The sequence below is a fragment of the Python bivittatus genome, unplaced genomic scaffold (assembly GCF_059951505.1).
Source record: "Python bivittatus isolate LINGU-HERP-01145 unplaced genomic scaffold, Pbiv_v1 ctg000580_np1212, whole genome shotgun sequence".
NCBI classification, from domain to species: domain Eukaryota; kingdom Metazoa; phylum Chordata; class Lepidosauria; order Squamata; family Pythonidae; genus Python; species Python bivittatus.
The window spans coordinates 23,075,948-23,103,823 of NW_028277087.1; the positions used below are offsets into that span (position 1 = coordinate 23,075,948).

A 27,876-nucleotide genomic window follows, 5' to 3' on the forward strand; every position below is an offset into this window, starting at 1 on the left:
CAATTCCAGCATTAAAAGAATGACAGCTGGCTACTTTTAAACGTTCAGTTGTCCAATAAAATGGAAAATTGTATTGCGTTGCATTGAGTTTTTTAGCCATTACATCATTTTGATTGCTCATGTTTAGGTGGTAATCCACTAATACTTCTAGATCCTTCTCATGTTCTGCCATTAAGCTTTGTTTTCCCAGTCATGTACTTATACATTTGATTTTTCTTGCCCAAAGGCTGGTAGACCTCTCTGAGTTGGTTTGGTGGCAAATATCAGAGTAATTCATGTTTCCTTTTACTATGCTAGCCTGTTCTCAATTGTGTGGTTTGAGAAAGGCATCATCCATATTGTCTGCCTAAGTAAGTAGCCTGTCATACAATCCCACAAGGGTAGACTTTTGTTTGTTAGTCCTTTTAATCTTACTTGTGTGCTTTCAACAAAGCTTTGGCATCCAGGGACATTTCACAGGGATATGGTCTCCCCCCCCTTTTTTTTTTTGAGCAAATAGTATCTTTAAAGTTTTGCATTCTAGTCCTGGCTTTCATCTACCAAGTTTCTGTAGTATTTATCAGATCACAGTTGCTTTCCCATGTTAGAATTTCTGGTTCCTCCTATTTCCTATTCATATTCTGAGCATTTGTGTACAGACACTGAAGACTGGGAATGTTAGTTTACTAGTCTCCATTTCACCACATTCTGAGGACGTCTGAGTAGCTTTCCTGCATTGTGTCTCCTTCATTATAATGTGCAGCCTTGTTCTGAATGCTCAGCATTTATTGACCTGAGTCTGAGCTTTTGTGTTCCTCTTCCTTCCAGTTTAGTTTAAGATGCTCCTGGAAAGAGGAGACTCTTTGGTAGACTCTTGCCAAACATATTTTTCCCTGCCCTTCTGTGATATAGCTCATCCTGCATAACATTCTCATCTTTGACCCTTAACTTCCTTTACGGAACCAGATTCAACATAATATTAATATTTAACCAATAAAGAATTGCAAGCAAACCTATAATGTGTGTACAAAGGTTCCTTCAAATGTATTACAATTCCAGCATAAAAAGCTACAGCATAAAAAGCTACATAAACAGCTAACTACTTTTAACACTCAGTAGTCCAATAAACATGGAAAATGTTTTTGTTGGATTAATTCAGTGTTTTAAGTCATAAAATATCTAACATTCCTTGGAACTTGAAGCCATTGGTTGGACAGAATAGGATAATCTTAATTCTCTATTCCAAATTTCTTTTATGTTATCCAATTTTATTTTTGTTTTTTTTTTAAATTTTATGCTGATAAATTAGCATACTATTTGGTTTACTCCAGCTGCTTACATAAACCAAAGGATAAAGATAAGAAATTGTAATATATTCCTACAGGAATACATTCCATAGGAATATTTAAATTGTACAACACTTGAATCAGAAATTTAATTTGAATTATATCAGCATTTTTTTTAATCAAATGCAGCTAACAACACTAGTTTATGTTACACAATTTTAGAAAACAGAATCAACAGAAAAGTGGGAAATTTGTTCAGGGTTTTTGTTTGTTTTTTGTTTTTTGTACTTACGGTCAAAAGGGGAATTGCGCTGATTCCTGATCTAGGGAGTTAGAAGGTGATTGCATTTTTCAGACTAGTATCACACAATTATGCAATCTTTAAACTCACACACTGTAGTCCTGGCTTGGAAATTAATATTCCAAGTGCTTAAGAGCTAAGTGCTTAAGAGAGCAATGACAAGGGCACCTAAATGTGACTGTCTTGATCCAACTCAAATGTGATTCGAGAATCATCCTTGGTTTTCTTAATTGGAGGCCTTTGTTTAAGATAATGACAGAGATTGCAACTCTGTTATTTATTTCTCAGTGACTTCTGAAACTTTTGAACATGTTTTCTTTTTCACTGAGGTGAGTCTAAAATTGTTATATAGTAATTCAGTTCAAACCTCTGGTTTCCAGGCTCTTGGTAATTATATTTCAATGTCTGTAATTGTGTGCTATCCCAATAGTAATAGTATTTGAAGCACTTGGGAAAGATTACTAGTATTAATATATCAAAGCCTCTTCAGTATCAGTTTGCCTGTCTAATTCGGGAGGTGAACCTATATTTTGATCAGCCTCAGTTGCTGTGCCTTTTGAGTCCGTAACTAGATTTGAATAAACTAGCTGTGATTTATGTACTCGTAATCTCATGTCTAGACTGCTGTAACATGACGCAAGCTTGCAGGTTTATTGTTTTTCTATATACAGGTGTGCATGCATGCCCATCAGGCTATTTAATTTTGAGATAAGCAGTGTTATGCAAAATGCAGAAAAGAAGTAAAATCATTAAGCAATTGAAATAAAAAACTTAAGGGAAAAAATATAACTACTTTACACCAAGACCATTTACTATCTCTCTTCTTATCTTTCTACACGTACAAACCATCTTTGCTTCCACTACAGGTAGTCCTTGCTTAATGACCAAAATTGGGACCAGAATCTTGGTCATTCAGCAAAGCAGTCATTAAGCGAGATGCCCATGTGATTGCTTCGCTCAGTACCTGCAATCCAGGCACTCCCAGTTGTGGTCATTAAGCAATCTCCCGGGTTGTTAAGCGGACAGAGCGAAAGACTTGTCTGTCTTCTGAAGGATTTCAGCTCCACACAGACCTGAAATCCTTCAGCAGACAAGCTCTTTCACTCTGTCCTCTTTCCCCTCCCCTCTCTCAGTGGCGAACAGAGCACCTGCAGATTTGAGGTCTGTAACTGCCCAGCGCTGAAAGGGGAGGGGAAACCTTGCAGTGGTGTGAAGGCAGGGACCTCAAATCCTGACGATTTGAGCTCTGCAACTGCCCACTGCCACATCCCCTGCGCTTGCAACCTTCCCTGCCAGTTTCCAATGGGGAGCTGGCAGAAAAGATTGCAAATGGCAATCACATGATCACCAGGCGCTTGGCAACAGGTCATAAATGTGAGCCAGTTGCCAAACACCCAAAATGCGGCCATGTGACCACGGGGGCGGGTGCAACATTTTACAACAGCCGGAAATGCTTTGCGGGCCGTAAAGCACATTTTCCAAGGCCATTGTACTTTTGAACCGGCATTAAACAAACAGTTGTTAAGCAAGGACTACCTGTACGTACATATGCTTCTCAAAAATTACCTTTTGTTCTTTAAGGGTTCTCAAATAGTAACTTGTATTATTTAGAGAATTTCACATTAAAAAAAAAAAAAAACTTCTGCAAGCCAAGCAAGAACACTGTCAAAACTTACCCAGGCTTTGTATTCTGCCATACTTGCACAAGCCAGCTGTAGCTTTATCCAGGCAGAGCGAAAGCAAGTTCTGAAAGTTCATACTTTGCCTGTGTGGTACTGCAGAGTTTGAGAACTACTGTTCTAAACTTTAAAATTCTCACCACTCTTTTTCTGAAGATTTCACCAACTTACCTCTATGACTTTCCTTTTATTCCTAACATATCCAAATATATCTTTTTGTTGTTGTTGTTGTTGTTGTTGTTTTTGGTATTGCTTGCAAACTTCAGCTCATTCTGACAGCTTTTCTGACAATTCCTACAGTTTTGGGAGATTACCTGTTATATTTGATTATTTCCCCTTCCTCCATTTCCTATACATTTCCTTTTTTTTCCTTTTCAGCATTGTAGAGAGTTCTGCATGTATTCAGATTCACTTTTTTTAGATTCCTCCCATTCTTCCTCCTTATAGGGTTTGTTTGCAACTGCACCTTCAGAATCTTATTTTGTAGAATCTCCCATCATTCCTGGACATCTCTCTCCTAAAGGATATGTAGTCATTGCATCCAACCTACATTCCTTGGGGAAGTTAATCAAAATCCACTCTTCTGAAGCCCAGTATGCAGGTCTGATTCTTCTCAGTTCCTCCTCCTCTGGATATCACACATTCAAGGATAATGTGATTACTTTCTGTCAGCATACAGTGGGGCAAAAAAGTATTTAGTCAGCCACCAATTGTGCACGTTCTCCCACTTAAAAAGATGAGAGAGGCCTGTAATTTTCATCATAGGTATACCTCAACTATGAGAGACAAAATGGGGGGGAAAATCCAGAAAATCACAAATCTAATTTTTAAAGAATTTATTTGCAAATCATGGTGGAAAATAAGTATTTGGTCACCTCCAAACAAGCAAGATGTCTGGCTCTCACAGACCTGTAACTACTTCTTTAAGAGGCTCCTCTGTCCTCCACTCATTACCTGTAGTAATGGTACCTGTTTGACCTTGTTATCAGTATAAAAGACACCTGTCCACAACCTCAAACAGTCACACTCCAAACTCCACTATGGCCAAGACCAAAGATCTGTTGAAGGACACCAGAAACAAAATTGTAGACCTACACCAGGCTGGGAAGACTGAATCTGCAATAGGCAAGCAGCTTGGTGTGAAGAAATCAACTGTGGGAGCAATAATTAGAAAATGGAAGACATACAAGACCACTGATAATCTCCCTCGATCTGGGGCTCCACGCAAGATCTCACCCCGTGGAGTCAAAATGATCACAAGAACGGTGAGCAAAAATCCCAGAACCACACGGGGGGACCTAGTGAATGACCTGCAGAGAGCTGGGACCAAAGTAACAAAGGCTACCATCAGTAACACACTAAGCTGCCAGGGACTCAAATCCTGCAGTGCCAGACGTGTCCCCCTGCTTAAGCCAGTACACGTCTGGGCCCGTCTGAAGTTTGCTAGAGAGCATTTGGATGATCCAGAAGAGGATTGGGAGAATGTCATATGGTCAGATGAAACCAAAGTAGAATGTTTTGGTCTAAACTCAACTCATGTTTGGAGGAGAGAGAATGCTGAGTTGCATCCAAAGAACACCATACCTATTGTGAAGCATGGGGGTGGAAACATCATGCTTTGGGGCTGTTTTTCTGCAAAGGGACCAGGACGAGTGATCCGTGTAAAGGAAAGAATGAATGGGGCCATGTATCGTGAGATTTTGAGTGAACACCTCCTTCCATCAGCAAGGGCAGTGAAGATGAAACGTGGCTGGGTCTTTCAGCATGACAATGATCCCAAACACCCCCCCCCCGGGCAACGAAGGAGTGGCTTCATAAGAAGCATTTCAAGGTCCTGGAGTGGCCTAGCCAGCCTCCAGATCTCAACCCCATGGAAAACCTTTGGAGGGAGTTGAAAGTCTGTGTTGCCCGGTGACAGCCCCAAAACATCACTGCTCTAGAGGAGATCTGCATGGAGGAATGGGCCAAAATACCAGTGAAAACCTTGTGAAGACTTACAGAAAACGTTTGGCCTCTGTCATTGCCAACAAAGGATATATAACAAAGTATTGAGATGAACTTTTGATATTGACCAAATACTTATTTTCCACCATGATTTGCAAATAAATTCTTTAAAAATCAGACAATGTGATTTTCTGGATTTTTTTCCCCATTTTGTCTCTCATAGTTGAGGTATACCTATGATGAAAATTACAGACCTCTCTCATCTTTTTAAGTGGGAGAACTTGCACAATTGGTGGCTGACTAAATACTTTTTTGCCCCACTGTAGCAGTCATCCTCACTTATTCAACCAGTTCCTCCCTGTTGGTGAGGATTAGGTCTTACAGCAGACCCCATTCCCTTCTTATTCCTTCCATCTTCTGATAAATGAAGTTGTCAGCAAGAGAAGATAATAATTGGTTGACAGAGTTAAATTCCCAGCAGATGTCAGGATAATTGAAAAACCCAATTATCACTGTTAATGTGCCTTTTTTAAAGATGGTCATCTTACCCAGAAAGACCTATTCTGTATCCTAGCCACCACTTTTGTTTCTTTTTCCTTTTATTTTTACTCATATATTTTCAATAGGATTCCCATTCCTATTCCTGAATTTATGTGCAAATATGTATCTTTCTACAAATAGCACAACACCCATATCCTTTTTTGTTGGGTCTGTTTCTTTTGAATAAATTGTAGCCTTCCAGTGCTGTGCCAATCGTTAATAACATCCCAGTAAGTTTCAGTGATTCCTATCACATCATATTTGGATTCCTAAGTTAGGAACTCTAATTGTCCCTGATTATTTCAGGTAGTCTGTATGTTGGTATAGAAACATCTGAGGTTTTTAATTCCACCATCTGATATCTCTGTTGTAGTATCCTGCAAAACTTTTAAATACTCCTTCTTTTATGTTCTGCTTTCTTGGCCCCAGTCCTTGGTTGTATATTGGGTTCTGGGATTTGCTGCTGTCCCTCTTTCATTCCTATTTAATGCCCTCCTGATGAGATTGCTGAGGTGTGTTCTAAACATTTCCTTCAATTTTTCCATCTCTTCCCAGTAGTCCTTCATGAACATAGCATAAGACATTTGTTGCCACCCATTCATTCATTCATTCATTCATGACATCTAATAGAATTATTTTTTCCCCCTGGGTCAAATTCATTCAGAATGTTGTACAGTTTTCCCCAAGAGTAATATCTGGATCTTCCATTATCAACATCACTAGAGCATAACATGCAATTGTCAACAATTTATAAATTCTTTCTGCTTTCATATGCATTAAAAACAATCTACGGTAGATGATTACCAGTTCATACTTTCTGACCTACATTTTAGCCCTTTCATTCGTAATTAAACTTGTTAATTTCCTGCATGTAGTTATCAGTTCCATGAGATCTGATCATCTTCTTTCAAGTCTATTATATCTTCCTTCTTTGTATTAGTTTCTCAAATATGCATCATTAATTCATTCATGATTTCAATTTAATCCTCTTACATTTCAAGTCAGAATGTTCCATCTTCTGTAGTCACCAGGTGCCCTCATAGATACTGACTTCTGGTGCCCAGCTTGGTTTTGGTCAATTGAGACTTTTATATGAAGTTTTATTAACATAGCGGAAGAGTAGGCTAGATGCAATTCTTATGTGTATCCAGTTGACATGCAGCATTCAGTTTAATTGGTCAGTTTTCATACACTTTTGTCTTGTTTGCCACAAAGCCAATCAAAACCCAGTTTTATCCCAAGTATGCTCATGTTGTTCTATGCAAACTAGGATCTTTAATCTAGAGATAACTTGTGAACCAGTATACTGTTCCGCCATCTAAGCCATCAAAGAGGAGTAAATGTAGAGTTTGGTATACTTTGGATTCATTTCCCTTGTTTCAAAACAGAAAAAAAGTATTTTTGGACTTGAGCTTCATAGCCTTACCTCAGTTTATTAATACAATATCAAGTCATTTCACTGAGTTTTAAGACAATTTTTTCCATTAAAGCACAGTCTATGTATTCTACAGAGACATCTATGTGGGGGGGGGGGTTTCCCCCTTTTCCTTTTCTTTTTTTCCTGGACCATTTTTCTCCTGTTTGTCATCAACTTTGTAGATAAATTGATTGTCCATTATATTTAAGTAAGAAAATCTGGAAGAGTTTAGAAGTGGGTTTGATAAACTTTAAATTAGTTATAGGTGAAACTCAAAAAATTAGAATATCGTGCAAATGTTCATTTATGTCAGTAAGGCAACTCAAAAGGTGAAACCAATATATGAGATAGACGCATTACATGCAAAGCGAGATATGTCAAGCCTTACTTTGGTATAATTGTGATGATTATGACGTACAGCTTATGAAAACCTCAAATTCACAATCTCAGAAAATTAGAATATTACATGACATCAATAACACAAGGATTGGAAATAGAACAATATCGGACCTCTGCAAAGTATAAGCATGCATATGTACTCAGTACTTGGTTTGGGCCCCTTTTGCAGCAATGACTGCCGCAATGCGGCGTGGCATGGATGCTATCAGCCTGTGGCACTGCTGAGGTGTTATGGAAGACCAGGATGCTTCAATAGCGGCCTTCAGCTCGGCTGCATTGTTCGGTCTCATGTCCCTCATCTTTCTCTTGGCAATGCCCCATAGATTCTCTATGGGGTTCAGGTCAGGCGAGTTTGCTGGCCAATCAAGCACAGTAATCCCATGGTCACTGAACCAGGTTTTGGTACTTTTGGCAGTGTGGGCAGGTGCCAAGTCCTGCTGGAAAATGAAGTCAGCATCCCCATAAAGCTCGTCTGCGGAAGGAAGCATGAAGTGCTCCAAAATCTCCTGATAGACGGCTGCGTTGACCCTGGCCTTAATGAAGCACAGTGGACCAGCACCAGCAGATGACATGGCTCCCCAAATCAACACAGACTGTGGAAACTTCACACTGGACTTCAAGCATCGTGCATTGTGTGCCTCTCCATTCTTCCTCCAGACTCTGGGTCCTTGGTTCCCAAATGAGATGCAAAAGTTGCTCTCATCAGAAAAGAGGACTTTGGACCACTGGGCAACAGACCAGTTCTTTTTTTTCTGTAGCCCAGGTAAGACGCTTCTGACGTTGTTTGTTGTTCAGGAGCGCCTTGACAAGAAGAATACGACATTTGAAGCCCATGTCCAGGATCCGTCTGTGTGTGGTGGCTCTTGATGCACTAACTTCAGCCTCAGTCCACTCCTTGTGAAAGTCCCCAACGCTTTTGAATGGCCTTTTCCTGACAATCCTTTCCAGGCTGCGGTCATCCCTGCTGCTTGTGCACCTTTTTCTTCCACACTTTTCCCTTCCACATAACCTTCTATTGATGTGCTTTGATACAGCACTTTGGGAACATCCAACTTCTTTTGCAATTACCTTTTGGGGCTTTCCCTCCTTATGGAGGGTGTCAATGATGGTTTTCTGCACAACTGTCAGGTCAGCAGTCTTTCCCATGCTTGTGATTCCTACTGAACCAGCCTGAGAGACCATTTAAAGGCTCAGGAACCCTTTGCAGGTGTTATGGATTCATTAGCTGATTAGAGTGGGACACTTTGAGCCTAGAATATTGAACCTTTTCACACTATTCTAATTTTCTGAGATTGTGAATTTGGGGTTTTCATAAGCTGTACGCCATAATCATCACAATTATACCAAAGTAAGGCTTGACATATCTCGCTTTGCATGTAATGCGTCTATCTCATATCTTGGTTTCACCTTGTGAGTTGCCTTACTGACATAAATGAACATTTGCACGATATTCTAATTTTTTGAGTTTCACCTGTACATTCCTATAGGATTACTTCTTGAAATCGAAATGGTGCCCTCTTAAACATAACATGAGCGTATAAGGAGTTTATTTTTGTATTGTAATTCCAATTTAAAAGAATAAATTACTTGAAATAGGCAGGAATGGCTTTATTTGCTTTGTAGTTATCCTCCAAATAGCAGCAGCTTAACATGCTTGTTTTTAATGTTTATGTCACCAGAGTTGCTATTGAGTTGGGTGGCCTTTGAAATCTAAATTATAAATACAACGATAAATAAATAGTTGAGGCAAGAAAAATGTCATTGTCCCCCTTCCCTCAGCTTCAGAATTGTTGAAAAATTCCTCATCCCATGAAAGAACACAGCTACCCAGTTCTCCAACTCTGCTACTACAAAGAAAGAAACCCACTTTTTACAGGCTACCATATAAGTGTGAAAAAATGGTGCCACCATTTTAAGAATTGTATTAACTTTAATGAGGGTATTCCTTAAAGCAATGGCATCTTTTCTCAGATTATTTTTCATTTTCAGAACTCTGAAAAAAAAAATAGGTTCTTTCATGAATAAGAAAGAGATATTCTAGCATGTTCCAAATTACTTCTCCCAAATCATTTTTGGAGCTTGAACAATCCTAAAATATGTGATTTGCTATATATTACATTTGCAAAACATTGAAAACATATCTACTCTTATAAAGCCTCCTTTCTACAATCCAATCCAATATTTTGTTTTACTTAGAATTACTTTAAAATTTAAATTTACTTTTAAAATTTATTATTAAAAAAAAATTATATAGGTGCAATCTTAGGCAGTTTTTCTTACATAGTTCTTTTGCTAGTAGTGATTGGATTTTTGAATAGCAAGTATTATACTGCCACCAGATCCTTAGTCATTCCTTGACTAATTCTTGTAAATTTGCTTTGCAACAGGTCAGGCTTTTTTTTAAAGCTCTCACTGCACAAATGAATTAAATCCTTCTGGAAGAAATGATGCTTATGCTAAATTGGATTCATGTTGCATGTTATTTTCAGAGGTTCATTATATTGATTTAGCCTCTCTAGTAACTAATTTGTATGCTTTGTTTCAGAGGTCATTCACATTAATAATAGAAGCTTGGGACTGGGATAATGAAACTAAAGCTGGTGAGTATATTCTTAAAGAATTTGAACTCTCAAAACTGAAATTTATAAGGAAACACACATCTTGTAGGAAACATTTTGAATTTACAGTTTGGCAGCTGAAATTAAAACAGAAAGATTTGTTTATATGCCACTTCTGTACACTGAAAGTTAAACTGGGAATATTGGTTAGGATGAAGATTAAGAGACATAGCCTAACCTGTACTTTGTATATATCTCAGAGATATATACAAAAATACAGGTAGATTCTGAAATATGTGCTTAGGAAAGGTAATTTCAGTAATTCTTGCAGTACTCTTTCTGAGCTGTTTTAGCTATTGTTATCATTACATCTGAATCATTACTCTATAGTAATAGAGTTAGTGTAATACTCTGCCTGCATTATCTCTTGAGTATATTTATAGAGAGCACCTGTGACATGGAGTTCATAGTATTTTGGGCTAATCATTTCTGTTAGCATCTTAGCTGTTTGAAAACAGAAATATGCTCAGGTTGTCTTTGAGGTTGGAGTAGAAAAATTTAAATACATCTCTGCCCAGGAAATCAAAATATAATAGCTTAGGTCAGGGTTTCCAAATTTTGCAGTAGCACAACACTTGAAATAAATGCACTTCTGTGGAAGTTCAAGTGTTGGTAGTGGGTTCCGCTAAATCTCTGGAAGCCTTGAGAAAAGTTGAAGAAATATTTCATAATGCAATTTTGGTAGAGAGAGATCTTTTTTCCCAAGATTTCCCCCCAGACCTGTACATTGCTAATTTCTCTATAGGAAGCAATGGGAATTCAAAGCAAATACTGAACTCCATAGTCTTCTGTTTTAGATCACAACATAAGTGCTACCTCCTTCCTAGCCTATAGAAAAATAAACCAGGGAGATGATTTTTCTAAAAAAAGAACATTTGCATTTCCATGACAAATAATAGAAGCAATAATTCAAGTATGCTTTTGTGCAGCCTGCCTTCATGAACCGTCCAGTGACAAGAAGCAGGGGGTTTTTTCAACATAGAAAAAACATTTTTTTTTAACAATAGAAAAAAACTGTCTCTAGCTGTTGGCTTAAAGCTTCTTCATATACACAAGTACAGTACACATTTCTGCATTTGGAAACCTGCCAGCAACACTCAACAAAGAAGGCAGCATAGTTTTGCATTTTGTATGCTATCTAAAAATGCAGTCTCAATAATATGCACATGGTGGACCCATCCAGAGGCTTAACAGACAGACAAAAACAACAGAGCTTTCACATTTGCAGGTTACAGCTGAAAGCTTAACATTATATTTAGCAATACCTATTTTGCACACACTTTTGGCCTTGCCTAATGCACCCACTTATGAAAACATAGAAAATGCAAACCATGAAATACACCTCTACTTACCCCAATACTTTTTGGAGGGGGCAGGGCAACATTTCATGGTGATGGTGGTGGTGGATGCCTGTTAAATGGAGGAGAGGAATTTTGGCAGCAAAATAACAAAAGAATTAGGTTCAGGTGGTTCCTATTTATTTTGGTGTATGGCCCAGTAAGCACATATGCCCTCTGTATTATCATATGCAGTATACAAGTAGACCTCACTTACCAACTACCCTGTTTAGCTACCATTCAAAGTTACAACAGCACTGAAAAAGTAACTTTACCACCAGTCCTCACATTTATGACCATCACAGCATCCCCACAGACACATGATCAGCATTAAGGCACTTTGCAACTGGTGGGCATTTACAGCCGTTGCAGCATTCCACAGTCACGTGATTGCCATTTGCGTGCTTCACAACTAGCTTCCAACAAGCAGAGTCAACAGAGAAGCCAGCAATAAAATCACAAATCACAGCCACATGATGTTTCACTTAATGCCCAGTGGTGATTTGCTTAATGATCACAGAAGTGAGGTCGTAAGCCCATCATGATCATGTGTTGTTTCTCTTAGCAACCACTTAGTGATGGAGTTGCCACTCCCAATTGTGGTCACTAAGAAAGAACTACCTGTAATTTGGAAAATATATATTTCCTAAATAAACAAACAGACCTTATTTTCTGGCAGGGATCAGGTGGTAGAAATTTAAGGACAAAGATTTGAAAAGCTGAAAAGAGAGAGTGGGCTTTCTCCCATCCCTATAAAACATTTTGCATAGCCTTATTTATAGGATTTTTAGAATGGTTCTTTTAAGTAATAGCATTCAAAAATACAGTATGAATGATGGAGCTTTTATTTCTGTCCAGTGTCTGAAAGAAATTAAATTTTCTCTGCAGTTACATAATTTAGAAACCTAAAGGTTTGTTTTCATATAAATCAGACTTCATCCATACGGTACTCTTATTATCTTGGTAAAAGGAGCAGAAGCCTCATAAGCATTAAGCAAGTAGATACAGATGACATACAGTAAAGCTGTTGGTTTTTTCCTTTGGATGCTCATTCTCATTTTGTCTTCACTTCTCTGATTGTACAAGTGTTAGGTGGGTTGAAAGGCAAAACACTAATGCAACAAGAGAAAGTCAAACCACAATTTACCCTTCTATATTGGGGGTATGCAGGAATCCTGTAGTCCATTTGCCACTGGTCACTTCTCTTAGTTTGAGTATGTGTTTTTAGTGTGTGACCTTATTCTTTTCTGAACATAGGAATCTCTTGTCTGACCGTTTCTAACCAGCAGCAGCTTCTCTGCACTCTTAACAACATATTTTTATTGTTGTTAGCCACCCAGAGTCACTTGTCAGAGATGGGCGGCTATTTAAATTGAATAAACAAACAAACATAACTTTCTTTATGTAAAAAAAATAATTTGCTTTCTAAACTTTGTTTAAGGTGAAACTTAGAAAAGCTTCACTGTACATTCTTAAATGGGGGTGTTGATTCTCAATACAGAAGTTAAAATCTTCTGGAGTTCTTTCCACATGTTGTCCTTTTGCAACTATAGTGCTCTCCTTTGATGACATACTCTGTATTAAAATGTGTTTGTTCTAATTCTGTCATCTTTTTATTTTTAGATGAAAAATTATTAATTGACAGAGTATCATTTGCGGGTATGATCAACCCGGAGGATCGATGGAAGACATTACGGTTGAATGGCCATGTTGCTCATTTTGAAGCACAAATAAGAGTGAAGTGTGATGAAAACTATTATGGCCCACAGTGCAATAAATTTTGTGGCCCTCGTGATGACTTTGTGGGCCATTACACATGTGACCAAAATGGAAATAAGGCTTGTATGGAAGGCTGGATAGGTGATGAATGTAAACAAGGTACTGTACTTCACATGTTTTAAAATGTAACAGTTATGCTGGAATTGTGACATGTTTTTTATGGGAAAAGAGCAGTGGCCAAATTAAGGATTTTGAGTGTTCCCCAGCCCTATTTTTGTAGCTACCAGATCCACTCAAGACTGAAATTTAGTAGCAAACTATCAATTTTAAATGGCACTATATTCTTTGTTTTATTTACACTCAGTCTCTCTCCAAACACACACATTAATGCCCCAGAGTAGATACATTAAGCCTCTGGCATTCTTGAGTGATAACAAAGCTCATACCATCAAGCCATCTACTAAAGCATTTGAACATCAAAATAAATAAATAGTTGTCCTTCTCTAGCATAGAGTATCAGCTCACTATTATTAACTCAGTACTTTGTGTTGATGCCATATATGAATTAGACAGTTGGGACATTTAGCCACGTGTTGTCTATTCTAATTAACAGTGGCTCTAAAAGTTTGGGAGTCTTTTCTAGACGTGAAAAAGGCAGGAACTAAACCTGACAACTTCTGCACGTAAAGTAAATGTCCATCATTGAATTATGCCTCCTCCAAAATAATTAATATGATTTTGTGTTTATTAGACATACTGTACTGAATCAGCAAGTCTTAAGCACATAATCACAAAATGTTTTAACCACAGATTTGGAAGCTCTTGCACCCACTGTCTACCTTCAGTCAAGCTCATTATTTATTAAAATATGTTTTTTATCCTATATTTCTTCTAAAATGTTCAAGAAAAATATGTACTGCCTACCATGGTATACTAGCTATAATGACTTGTTTTTCACACAGCTTAAACTGCAGTGGGGTTTAGCTGTGATTTGTTTTATTATCCACATAAACTCTAGTATTACTATATTTCATTCCTGTATTTAACAGCTTATTCATGTAAGTTGATCAAGTATGTTAAGAGACTGGACTGCTCTACAAACTTAATTTGAAGATACTGGGCTTGTGCTTTGAAAACTATCATGGTGCCACAGTTTGATTTGTCTATAGTTCACAATTAAAAAACATTGTAGTAATATATTTGTCCTCATTTTAGAGAACTTAATTTACATCCATTCCAAAATTAGAATGTTGGCAGAGCATCTGAGATATTATAATACATTTATATTTCATAAGAATAGCCTTTGGACAGGGCATTTTTATAGTGCTTTATGTTTCTTCTTCCTTTGTATATTTTTGTGCTTCCTGAAATAGATATTTTTAGACAGGAAAAAAACAAAAAATCTATTTGGCTTTCCATATTCAGGAGATGATGGATATGATCATTGTAATTGATAATTCTAGCTGAGATCTAGCTAAAACAGTTCCACTTTAAGTTCTTGAAAGTACCTTTCAAGAAAAAAATCAGTGCATGAAACAGTAGTATCATTTAATTACAGTAATCACTTTTTCTAAAGAGTTGGTACTAACTGATGTTTAATTCTTTCTTTTCGTAGCTGTATGTAAGCAAGGATGTAATTTAATCCGTGGAGGCTGCAGTGTACCTGGGGAGTGCAAGTAAGCTTGCTTATTTACTTACTTACATTGAGTGGCGTACAACTCCCTAATACGTAATTCAGATTCAAATCGTACAATCGGTTAAAAACAACTAGAAACTTTTCTGTGGAATCAGGAATAAAAAGATTAACAAAATTGAAGAATCCACTCTCATGACTGAAAGGCAGTTGTAGCAAACCAGCTTCCCTGGCTTGATGGAACAACCAAGTTTTCACCAGTTTCCTAGAAGCCAGAGGGGAAGGGGCAGATCACACAACTTGGCAAATGGTGCTGTTCCAAAGGAGATGGGTGGCAACTGAAAAGGGATCCTTATATTGCCCTTAAGATTCTCTTCAATTTCTAATTGAGGAGAGAGATAACAAGCCCACCCTACTAGATCTTATCAGGCAGGGCAAAGGTGGTCCCATAGCCATCCAAACCCCATAGATATCTGAACCCCACACCATAAGGTCTTCACAACCACTCTTTGAATTGTATCTGGAGGCCAACTGGCAACAAGTATAGCTCTCAGAATAGAAGTGTTATGTGGGTACCTCGAGGTGCATCCATCGCTAACTAAACTGCTCCATTCTGGTTCGGCTGTAGCTTCCAGATACTCTTGAACGCTAGCCCCATGTTGAGTGCATTGCAGCTGTCCAGTCAACAGGTAACTGAGGCTTAAGTGACAGTGAGCACTGGCTTTTGTTCCAAGAGAATTTACAATTGACATACAAGATGGAACTTGCAAATCCCCTTTTGCCCACAGCTGCACCTGCTCTCCCCAAACTGCAAACCAGTTCTGCCTGAGGCAGTACCACTCTGTTTAGAGTTAACAGTGGAATCTCACTGGAAGCAGCTGTCCTTCAAACCCATTGGCACTCCATCTTCCTTGGATTGAGTCTCAGCCTGTTCCCATCCAGACCCAGCCTGCCTCCAGGCATTTCAACAGCATCTGCACCTGCCGGGCAGCATTTCAACAGCATCACTTAACCAGCAGTCAAGATATACCATTGGGTATCATCTCTATACTGACAAAACATGACCCCATGCCCCTGGATGATCTCACCCAGCAATGTCATGTAGATGCTGAATAGGAGTGGGAGAGCATCACGCCCTGCAGCATTCCCCATTAAGGAGGTCTATGAGACAATCCCCCCTCCCCCTAACTGGAACTGTGACTTCAGGAAGGAGGAGAACCATGTAATACCATGGACCATTCAGCCCTTGAAGATAGCTCAGAAGAATACTGTGTTCTGTGGTACTGAAAACCACTGAGAGATCAAGCAGGACCTGAAAAGTTCCACTATGTCACACTGGTCCTATCAAACATTAATAAGCACCATCAATGATGTATTTAGCTGAATCAAGGCCTGAAATTGGACTGAAACAGGTCCAGATAATCTATTTCCTCCAGGACAGGTTGAACTGTCCAATTACAGCTCAACCACTTTCTCCATTATCCTCCCCCAAAGGAAAGGTTGGAGACAGGTGTATAATTGTCTAGTTTATCTGGGTCAAACAGTGGGTTCTTGCGAGGGGACTCACTATCACCTCTTTCAAATAGGGGGTAACACTCCTCTCAGTATAGTTTTTGGAATTTGTATCTATGTGTGTTAGGCTTATACCCTGTCTTTTGTTCAGAAGCAGTGTATATAGTACTCCCCCCATTTTTCCCCTACAATAACCTAGTGAGGTAGATTGGGCTGAGAAAAAATGACTTGCATAAAGTTACTTACTGAGTTTCTATGGCTGAGGGTAGATTAGAACCTAGGTCTTCTTGTGTTAGTCTAACACCTTAACTGCCACACCACTGTTTGTGTGTGTGCGTGCATGTGTGCATGTTACAATTTTGTGGGGGGAAAATATAATAGCTAAACAAATCTCTGAATTTGAGAGATTGTTTCTATTTTTGAAATGATAATACTTTTTTCAAAGATGTATAGCAAGCAACTAACAATAAAACTGGCACATATTTTTATATTTTCAAATATAGATTTTGTTGTCAATTGTATAAATTAACATAGTTTTATATCCCATCTGTCTGCTCAAGTAGAGCATTCAGAGCAGCCTACAGATAAAATAAAATGGAATGTAAACTACTTAGAGCAGTACAACCTGAAAATCAGAACTCATGGGCAATTTTGTTCTCACTGCTATCTTGTATACAAGTGCAGTATTTTATTCACACATATAGACAAAGTAAATTAGTACACTTAGAGCTGAAAGCTAAACATTCCCCAGTGATCTCAATATTTGGACCTTTCCTGTTTGCACCCCAAGTTACAGCCTACTTAATGGGAATCACTAACATAAGCTAATTTTTCTTGTGTATTTTCATCTCTAACTCTATAGCGTTGCTATTTGTTTGATATTATAATGTGATAAAATGCTAAAATGGAAGCTATTTTTATATTTATATAGGTTAGGCTTCTTTATTAGGCTTAACTGGTTTTTCCTTCCTCAGTTTCTGAAGTACATTAAGTTCACCTGTCTCTGAAATATTCTGACCTTGCTTTTAGAATGACAATGTCATTTAAAGAATGTTGTTCATAGTTTTTAATTAATCTGTTTATCTCTTTAATGAGCTGGTCAGTGTAACAGTGTAGCTAAGAAAGGTTGTAGAGAAGGCTGTTATCCCAAAAACATGTATGTAAAAAACTATGTATCCTACTCTGTTGAAATCCAGAGGTAATGAATACATAACAGCGGGACATTCTGGGACATTTCTATTTTCACATGTCATTCATTCATTCATTCATTCATTCATTCATTCATTCATTCATTCATTCAACTTCTAATTTACCCATAACTAAAATTCTGTGGGCAAATTGTAAACTTGCATGAAAAATACAGTTTAAAAGTTTCTAAAAACATTTTTTTAAAAAATGCATAGTTCACCATTGAGGAGCTTCAGTTGATGGCTGTTTGAGAGACAAGATTAAACAGTATCAGTTCATTCATATTTCTTCCATCATCTGTGTTTAATCTGATATTGAGTTCATTGAGAACCAGTGTGGTAATTAAGGTGTTGGACAAGTCTACCCTAAACTATGGAAGCTCACTGTGTGACTTTGGGCCAGCATCTCTCAGCCAACCTATCTCATTGAGTTTTTGTAGTTGGAAAAAATGTAGTGTATCACCTTGAATTCTTGGAGGAAAGGCACGGTATAAATCTTAGCATGCTAGAATGGAGCTCTTCCAAAGAGCTATTGTAGTGTTGGTGGCTACCACCTGAGCTTTTGTTTGCTAATTTTGGTTTGATTTTGGTTAGGATGTTGTTACTATTTATATTATTTGTATTATTGAAGGTATTTTACATTGTTTATGCTTATTTGTTAGCTGCTAAGAGTCCTACCAGATTATGGTGGGTTGCAAGTCCGATTAATTAACTGGAAACTACTTATGTTGATAAACGTTTGTCCAAAAATGGCTTAGACTCACAATAGTATAACAATTTATTTGCCTAATCTCTTGATGGGGGTAACCAAAAGGGATGTTTGAGGTACTGGAGGGTTAAGCACCCCCCATTCCTGATTTCTCTGTTGTTCTGTACTAAAAACCCTGTAGGAAGTCAAGGAAATAATCCACAAACTCAAAAGAATAGAATAGATGAAATGTAACTTCTGGTTTCTGCTGATTATACAATAAACAATAAAAAGAGATGCTAGATAGACATGATACTAATATATTCCTGTCTAGCTTTTCATTCATACTTTCATTGTTATTATGCTAGATTTCCTCACTGTGAAATTTGGCTAGCTAACTATGCCAGTCTGGTGTACTCAGTCTCTGCTAGTTTATCCTAAGCATGAAATTCCTGGGCTTGCAGCAGACAAGAAATTGGAGTTCATTCTTCCCCTTTGGCTGCTTTTATATATTCATAACCTTTCAGTCTTATGTATGTCTATTTAGAAGTAAGCGCCATTGACTTGGGATATAATGTATCAGCCAAACATACCCAGTTGTTTGCCTGCCTTCCATCACCACCCTCATCTGATGAAAACTGTTTTAAGGATTGTGCACATCCAGGATTGTGCATATCCATGCAGGTTTAACAGAGAAAGGAGTTTTAACATGTAAGCAGTTAACAACTCCTATTTATCTAACTTGTTACCAGTGAATCTTCTTTCCCTTGAGGTAGCTGTATAGCACAATGTGAACTATCTACAATCTATATGGTGTGGATTCAAAAAAAAAAATTGAGGGTGTAGACTGTTACTTCTTCATTAACTTATTTGGTTCCTGCAGAAATTTAGGAAGTGTGCTATATATTCAAACTGCTTATATGGACAAGTAATTCATTTGTATGTAGATAAATAGTAAGTGTGCATCTAGTCCTGACTTTATTTTTTTTGTAGCTACAAGAGAAGGTCTTGGTAACAGTTTTTTTCTTAAATGAAAATACTGTTTCCAGGTGAATCTAAATGCCTCCATTTTACAGCCCAGTATAAAATAATATCTTCTTACTATCAGCTATATATTACTTTCTATGCTTATATAGCTTTGGAACCAATATTAGGTAATATAAATGTGAATTGGACAATGGACCTCATGAAGCCCTTGTCTTATCTGGGAGGGCTTTCAAGGATTGGAAGTAGGGAGGGAAATGAGTTGCCTTCAGCATTGAAAATGTTTTAGGAGAATCTCTTATCTACAGACTAAAACAATGGCACATTCACAAGTTATTTTAGAATAATCAAGATGATAAAGTACATAGAGTTTTTTAAAAAATAATTTGCACTTAGTGCTCAAAGTAAACCTGAATATTGGTAAGCAAAACTTTGCTGCTAACGAATCTGCTGCTTGGAAACATGAACTTTTCTGTGACCTCCTTGGCAGAATTGAAGAGCTTAATATTGGCTGTTTCCATCAATGACTTTAAATGCTTATGATCTCTGTTACACTTTACCCTAGTTTTTAGAACATACCATTGCTCCACTGTCCAGAAATACATACATATGGAGAAAGGCACCACATGCTTGCTCTGCTACAGCATTGTGCTACTTTTTTCCCTGGAAACCAGGTTCAAACCTATCATTATTCCAAGAAATTGAAGCAAAGCTATTCTTTGAACATGCTTTTATGTGGCTGGATTAATTAGGCATTAGGTGGTGAATTTTCTTATGAATGTTGTTTATTTGTTATATATATTTGACCACTCTGGGGCTGGGTAAATAAGAAAATATAAATCAGCTAGCAACCCCAGTATATTTTTGATTTATATAAGAAGGGCCACTCTCATAAAAAAAATGACTGCACATATGTAGTTCTGTAACTTCTCACTGAAATCTGTTAGCTATAGTAAGGGATACATGTGTTTAAGATTACAGCAATCCTGTGCTAGCTGGCTGGCTGCTTAGATGCCATTAAAGACAGCTTACACAACATAACTGAATGCAAGGTTGCAGCTTAAAATTGTATGAAAGTTATAGTTAACCAACATGTTGCTAACATTTAATATGCACTTATGTCTAGGTGTAATTATGGTTGGCAGGGGCAATTCTGTGATGAGTGTGTCCCCTACCCAGGCTGTGCTCATGGGAGTTGCAACAGCCCATGGGAATGCAAATGTGAAACCAACTGGGGTGGCCTGCTCTGCAATAAAGGTATTGAACTTCTACTTGTAATAAACATTTTAAAACTTCATGGTTAACTAGTAATCTAGTACCACTTGTTATGTAAAGATATTTACTAGAGAGCATCCAACAGAATCTGGTTTCATATTCTCCAGTGCTACTTACCTGTTTGCTTCAATGCACTAGGTGACTTTCAAAGCCTGTAAGTTGTCGTTCAATAGCTTGATACATTTTTCTACAACATTTTCCCCAATCATGCATCATAAATAACACAAAAATGATAGCATATGCAATGACTTATCTGAAGTCAGATGCATTAAAGGATAATGTAGATATGGATACATGTATGTTTCAACTAGAAAAGTATTTTAATATTTTGTTTGAAAAAGCTTCCATATAAAATTCTGTGTCATATGACTTTAACCCTTCCTCTCTGTCTAGATTTAAACTACTGTGGAAATCATCATCCATGTGTGAATGGTGGAACTTGTATGAATACAGAACCAGATGAATATAGCTGTGCTTGCCAAGATGGTTACTCTGGAAAGAACTGTGAAATTGGTACTGACAACAGTTAATAATGTGTTTTCTACTCCAGAAATTTTACTAATAAGTGGCATAGTCTTGGAGGAATTTGGAATGTATTGTTAAAAGACTCCTATTCCCTGTCATCACCAGGAATAAATGAAATATCTGTTCTCTTCAATGTCTTGTATGACTTTCATCTGTACCTCAAGAATCTGTAGATAATTTAGAGCATACTTGCATGCTGAAATTTGCTTTTTACAAATGACATTTATGCCTCAGATAATCCCAAAAATGTACAAAATCCTAATAGGCAAAATATGTAAAAGCTATAATAGAGAAGTGTTGGAAAGCATGTTCATCTTAGGAATGTTGAAAATAATACAAAAAATGTTGATGAGCATGCATGCAGTTGTTTAAGCAGCCTTGTTGAATATTTAAATCGATTCAGAAACAAAGCCAGGTAGAAAAAACAAGAAACTGAGAGAAAATGAAATTGGCAGATATGAGCCATCCCTAATTTCTCAACAGCCTAAACATGCAAAATTTTATGGTGGCTTTTCTTATAGAGAAACTATAAGTAGTGCTTCAATCTGGATATAAAACTATTATTTCTTTTCCCATTAGCTGAGCATGCTTGTGTTTCAAATCCTTGTGCTAATGGCGGAACTTGCCATGAAATTTCATCAGGGTTTAAATGCCAGTGTCCTAAAGGATGGAGTGGACCAACATGTGCAATTGGTAGGTACTGTCTGAGTCATAACATTTATATCTTGTGGATGAGAGACTAATTTTAGTGCTTGAGATTTTTTTTCTGAAATGCAATTCAGTAACCATTCCTTTAGAGGTATCCTGAAAGTAGTGCCCATCTACGCAATTAATACATGGTCTCCCTCTTTGTCATCCTCCAGGTTATCCATATCATTTTCTTTTAGATTCTTTCAATTAAAACTAAATAAAATTCCACCCAGAAACATGCCTTGAAATTATTATGGTGAGTGGCTACAATACAGTGCTTAAGAAGTCTAGCAACCTATACAAAAGAGAGAGAATGAGAGAGAAGTGATTTTAGGATTGATAGGAAGGATTGTCATCAGTTTACTTACTAGTAAATACTGTATTTTGACTAATGTTCATCATATTAGTCTTTTTCTGAATTAGCTAATTTCTTTTCCCAATGGCAGTATATGGAGTTGCATTGTACAATATTTACAAAATTCATAAGCTCAAAAAGGTTGGATAAACTTTTTTTTAAAAAATGTGTGTAATAAAACAGTTTTTCAGACAGTGAGAAGTAATTAACATGGTGAAGGGGAGAACCATAGTAGATGAGACAAAGATGCAAAATGCATCCATCAGATGCATGAGCAAGTTAGTATTTTCCCAATCCCATTTGAAGGACTGGGATTTTTTTTCTTTTTTTAACTGCGTTAACCCTGTTTTTGGATTTGAACTTTTTTACTTTATTGCCAGTTTTGACAATTGCAGTCAATTCTGGAATTATGCTTGAGATTAAATTAGCCTCCTTTCTTTGCTTGCAGTATATTTCTCAGATAACTCTTTCCCTCCCCAGATATTGATGAGTGTGCATCTAACCCTTGTGCTAGTGGTGGTACTTGTGTTGATCGCATAAATGGGTTTGAATGTATATGTCCACAGCAGTGGATTGGGGCAACCTGCCAGCTTGGTAAGTCTTAACATTTAAAGGTGTCTCAAATTATTATTTAAAAAAAAAAAAACTTTTAAAGATGTTGCAGTCATCTTTGATGAATTATTATTTAGTTGCTGCTTATATCACTTCACAGAAGAATTACAGTGTGTAAATTGTAACTAACTTTTGAATGCAGGAACCATACACTGTACTATCTGTAATCAAAATTCATATTTTGTGAAGCATTCCTCCCTGCTGTGGATAATTATCTTCGGCAAAATAACAGCGGCCTTAATTCCATCGTGGCTAAATTAGGCATGCGTAAATGTTTAAGCCACTGTATTTCACTGCAGAAAGGTTCTTGCTCCTACTGTGTGGCCATTCAGTTTTCCTCATTCCTTCATTTGCTTGATTCATTTCTTGATTGTGGTATGTGCATGCTGCAGGGTTACTCAGAAACATTGGCTCTTTCTGTACAGATACTTGGGCAGGCTCTTTTTGTATGCATAAATCAGGATGGAGTCCACCCCCCCAAAAAAAACTACAATTATTGTTCGTGCCAGAGAAGTTAGTAATGGCATCAGAGGAGGATCAAGTCCATGAGAGCACTGACCTTAATCCCCCAGATATCATAATCAATTTTCTGTTGAGCAAAGGACTGAAAAGTTGCATAAGAGATAGCATAGATATTGGTATCTAACCATTCTTTAAAAGTGCTGCATTTCCATACGTTATCCCAGGTGTTCCCATTTACTGGCTATGTTGCATCTAATCCACAATTAAGTTGTTAGTTGAAAAATTCCTAATGCAAATGCCAGAGGGGTAGTGTGGTTTGGTTTGGTTTTTCAAAAGAGTTGGAGATAACCTGTTCAGATAATTTTTATTACAGCTATTTCACTGGATTTTATTTAAACTGTTAGTCATTGAGGCTTTCCTAGGGAAAAGAATGCAGCATGTGTGTTGAAAATATCAGCAAACTTGTATCAAAGTAGCAAATAAAATGTAGCTGATATTTGGAAAGCATGGAAGCTTTGCTTTGGTGCAAGGGCAGTCTCTTTCTGGGTTTGTTCTTCACTCTCTGCTTTTCTTCTCTTCTTTCACAGATGCTAATGAGTGTGAAGGGAAACCCTGTCTTAATGCTCATTCTTGCAAAAATCTTATTGGTGGATATTATTGTGACTGCATTCCAGGATGGAAAGGAGTAAATTGTCATATCAGTCAGTATTTAATCTTTAGTGTATACGCTTGACCCTAAAGGTCTCTTATTTATAGACTAAAAACAGACAATCTTAAATTAATGCTTCTGTTCATTTCTAAACCTAACTTTTCCACAAACCCTTACGGTGACATTTTTATCACATATTTCCTTGCATCTAAAGCCTTAGCTTTTGGATTGTGGAATGAACTAACTGAAAGTATCTGAGAAATTAAGCTCTTGGAGAATACTCACATGGGACATTTTGTTTTGCATATTGCTTGACTTTATCATTTGGGCTCTTTCAAATTTGCATCACTCATACAATTCTTATTTCCTTTCCTCTGGAAAACACCGGTTTGAATATTTGAAATCAACATATATCATTAGTTAGGCTTCAGTCTATTTTTTCCATCAAGTTTCAGGCTGTTATTTTTAATCTTCTTCCTGTTTTATCCCTAGATGTTAATTACTGTCATGGGCAGTGCCAAAATGGAGGGACTTGCAAGGTAAAAGTAAATTATTTTTGGTGTTGTTTTTCTGTTATTTGTGGTTCTTTAAGCAACCTGTTAAATTTAAATTGTGTCAGGACAATAATATTTGGATCCTTACATCATTTGTCTCAACCTCACCCTTAATACTTTGTATCTTTGTAGATAAGTGTGCATTGTAGCAGTGGTTCATGTATGGCCAAGGCATACACAGTTCAGGATTAAAATGGGTAGCCAGCAGCCACTCAAGAATATGCTGTTGAAACTGGGTGACAAAATAGCCATTTTCCGTGATGTACAGGTAGTCCTCAAGTTACAATAGTAATTGGGACTGGAATTTCCATTGCTAAGTGATGCAGTTGTAAAGCGTGATGTCACAGTCCCCATTGCCATTGTTAACCAAATCCCACCAGTGGTTAGGTGAGGACCCACCCCAATCCAAGCCATCCCCAACTTGGTCCCTCCCAGGCCTAAGCCTTGATAAGGTAAGGGACTGCCTCCTCTGCCTCCTCTTCAGCTCCCCCCACCCGAATGTCTCCCCCACATCTTTGCCCTTTTGGCCAGCCTGCACTCTGCTGCCTCTGCCAGTCCTGGGCTCCACTCATCCTGGGCTCCGCTTGCCCTGCTGCCCCCAGCTGACCTTCGCCATCTTCTTCCTCCCACCGCTGACAAGGCGCTCCTGGCCTGGTCCTTTGCGAGGCAGTTGCTGGCTGCCCCATCGCATGCGGTCTTCTCATAAGGCCTCCCAAAGCCTCATGAGAAAGCCACACACAATTTGGATAAGGCCACACACAGCATTGGGAAGAAGGCCTGGCACAGCCAGCAGCTGCCTTACAAAGGGACAGGTTGGGTGCACCTCATCTGCAGTGGGAGGAAGAAGATGGCGAAGGTTACACCCAGTCCCTGAAGTTATGGTTGTTGCAGTGCCCAAGTGGAGTATAGGACGGCAGAGCAAGCGGAGTGCAGGGTGACCAAAAGGGGAGAGGTAGGGAGAGATGGGGGGAGTTGAAGCGTCCCTATGGTCGCGAGTGCCAGTGAGCTGCCAAGCACTGAATTTTGATCACGTGACTGCAGCGGCGCTGCAACGACCATAACTTCGAATAGTCACTGAATGAATGGTTGTTAAGCAAGTACTACCTGTAATATTTTGTTTTTCTAAAAACTTTCACTCCTAAAATAATCCCTCTAAGTCTCTAGTAGCACCTTTCTATTAATTAAAAGAGCACCCCACCCCCAAAGTTTGTAGTACTGGTTTAATTTTATCATTATACACCCTCTGAAAAGATGTAAACATGAGGGTTGTGAAGACTCCATTGGGCTAGGATGAGAGTTGAGGTGTAAGAATGTTTGGACTGACGCTGGGGGGAAGGATATCTTTGTTTTTAACTATGTTTTAGAGATTATTGTGAGCTGTCTAGAGTCATTGTATGATATATGCAGCCATATAAGTCCTATAAATAAATAATTTTTCCAGTGAAATCAAGGAGATAAAAGGATGCGTTAAATCCAAGCCGTTGACAATATGGAATAGATATACTAAAAGCAATAGTGTAGGATACTGCCAGACTCTTAATTGCCCCCTTTCTGTAAATAAGAGGAATCTATAAATTTCTTTTGGTTGGTTTACTTCAAAATGTAAATAGGACCATAAGGAAGAGCTCTGAAATACTATGGAAGCAATCTGTCCCGGTACATATCCCTAATGCGATGATACTAGAGAGTAGAAATATAAATTAAGATTTAAAAACTATTAAAAAGGGAAATATCAGTTCAAATCCACATGTGAGCATTTAGAGGTCAATTGGGAAGAATCCTACTGAAATGTTTATTAGATTGTTTTAGAGCAAACTGATTGAACTATTAAGCGTTTGCCCAGTAATTCTAAAAATTCAAATGCAAAATTGCTGGGCTACTTAGCTTTCTTCAGTACGTTTTGTATGGCATTGTCTCTGTTATTATTATTATTTTTTATCTGCGCTCACTCATTACTGACTCTGCAGTGGCTGCTTGGACGAGTCCTTGCAGTTTTCAAGGCAAGTGTTTCTGAAGTGGTTTGCCAGAGCCTCCTTCCTAGGCAGAGCCCAGCTGGCGAGCGCAGGAGGCGGGGTTTCCGTTGCTTCGCGCCCTTTTCGGGCGAGCGCGGTTTCGCGTTTTACTGGCAACTGCTCCCGACTCCTTTTTTCCAAGGTGCCGCCAGCATTTTTCCTCCCACCGGAGTGAGAGTACCCATTTATCTACTCACGTGAGTTTTCGACCTGTTGGGTTGACAGGAACTGGGGAGGAAACAGGAGCTCACTCTGTTTAACACAAAGGCTGAACTCGAACCGCTGAAGCATCAGCCATTTCTGGCCGGCAACTTTCAGCGTCATTAACATAAATATTCAAATGGGTGTTTTATTTCCTAAAAAGATCCTAACAATTGCCTTAGAATAATAAATAAGCATAATATTAGAAACAGTGAATATAGAGCATAAAGGAAACCAATTACTTTTTCTGGACATCAAACTTCAATATAAAATCAGTTTCCCACAAATGTTCTTCAGAATTTTACTATTACTCATCCCAAGCAGTTTTCTCATGGGATTGTTTTTTCTTTAAAAACACATGCTTTAGCAGCTTCTTTTTTAAAAAGTTAGGGTAGAAAGAGTCACTTTAGTTTCATAGTCAAGTAGACATTAGAGTGTTTTAAAGAATTAGATGATTTAATTTAATAATTTAATTAGAATTAAATCCATGGGCCTGGATTTGAAGTTATTAGAAGAATCAGCCTAGAGGCCCCAGTCATTCTTCTTTTCAGAAAACATCTGGAATTTCTTTTAAAGTTGTAATATTGATTCATTAAAACTTTTCTAGTATCCTCTGAAAATTATAATCTTTTTTTCAATTTTTCCACGTAGGATGAAGTGAATGGTTATCACTGCATATGCCCTCATGCTTTCATAGGCAAGAACTGTGAAACAAAAATTGATGACTGCATGAGCAACCCATGTCAGAATGCAGGTCATTGTACTAACCTCATCAACGGATTTCATTGTCTTTGTCCACATGGCTTCTCAGGAGAATTCTGTGAGGTAAAGGATACTTTAGACTTGTTAGAATGCTTTGATGGACTGAATTCTAGAGCAGCTTAAATCTTTGCAGTTATGGATGAATAGAGCAGTTCATTTACTGCCCCACAGGAACAAACAAACTTGCTGCAAAACGGCCCTGTCATCTGGGTATAGTGGGACACATATAAGAAAGAGCCCATTGAGGTTGACTTGATCACCAACATTCTTCTTTTTTTCTTTCTCTTTCTCTCTCTCTTTTTTTTTTTGCTATGACAAAAAGCTATTCTTTCATTTCCCCCAAACTACTCTGGATCCCAATTAAGTGATTTTGCTTTGTAGCATATGTCAACTACCTCAGTAGAAATTAATTATTGTTATAAGCTTTTTTGGAAAAGGAAGTACTTGGAAGAACACTTCTTCAGGATGCTCTCAAGTTGTCATCTGCCCTCCTGGGAGTAGCATTTATTTAAAGTAGTAGCACATTTGGAATATGCAGCAATAAGCTACTGAAAGT

The 27,876-nt window shown here is 37.9% G+C and overlaps 1 protein-coding gene across 2 annotated transcripts in view; it reads left to right on the top strand.

Moving 5' to 3' along the window:
• The window catches only part of JAG2 (jagged canonical Notch ligand 2), a 106,751-nt gene that overhangs the window by 45,495 nt on the left and 33,380 nt on the right, over positions 1–27,876 (top strand). Inside the window, exons 3-12 of one of the 2 annotated variants that reach the window (XM_088149763.1) lie at positions 10,091–10,145; positions 13,124–13,378; positions 14,835–14,895; positions 20,350–20,480; positions 20,892–21,011; positions 21,603–21,716; positions 22,549–22,662; positions 23,730–23,843; positions 24,284–24,330; positions 27,210–27,383. In XM_088149763.1, the coding sequence (XP_088005889.1) occupies positions 10,091–10,145; positions 13,124–13,378; positions 14,835–14,895; positions 20,350–20,480; positions 20,892–21,011; positions 21,603–21,716; positions 22,549–22,662; positions 23,730–23,843; positions 24,284–24,330; positions 27,210–27,383 (1,185 nt within the window). The remainder of the gene's footprint in view (positions 1–10,090; positions 10,146–13,123; positions 13,379–14,834; positions 14,896–20,349; positions 20,481–20,891; positions 21,012–21,602; positions 21,717–22,548; positions 22,663–23,729; positions 23,844–24,283; positions 24,331–27,209; positions 27,384–27,876) is intronic. The other variant, XM_088149764.1, reaches the window with a different exon arrangement.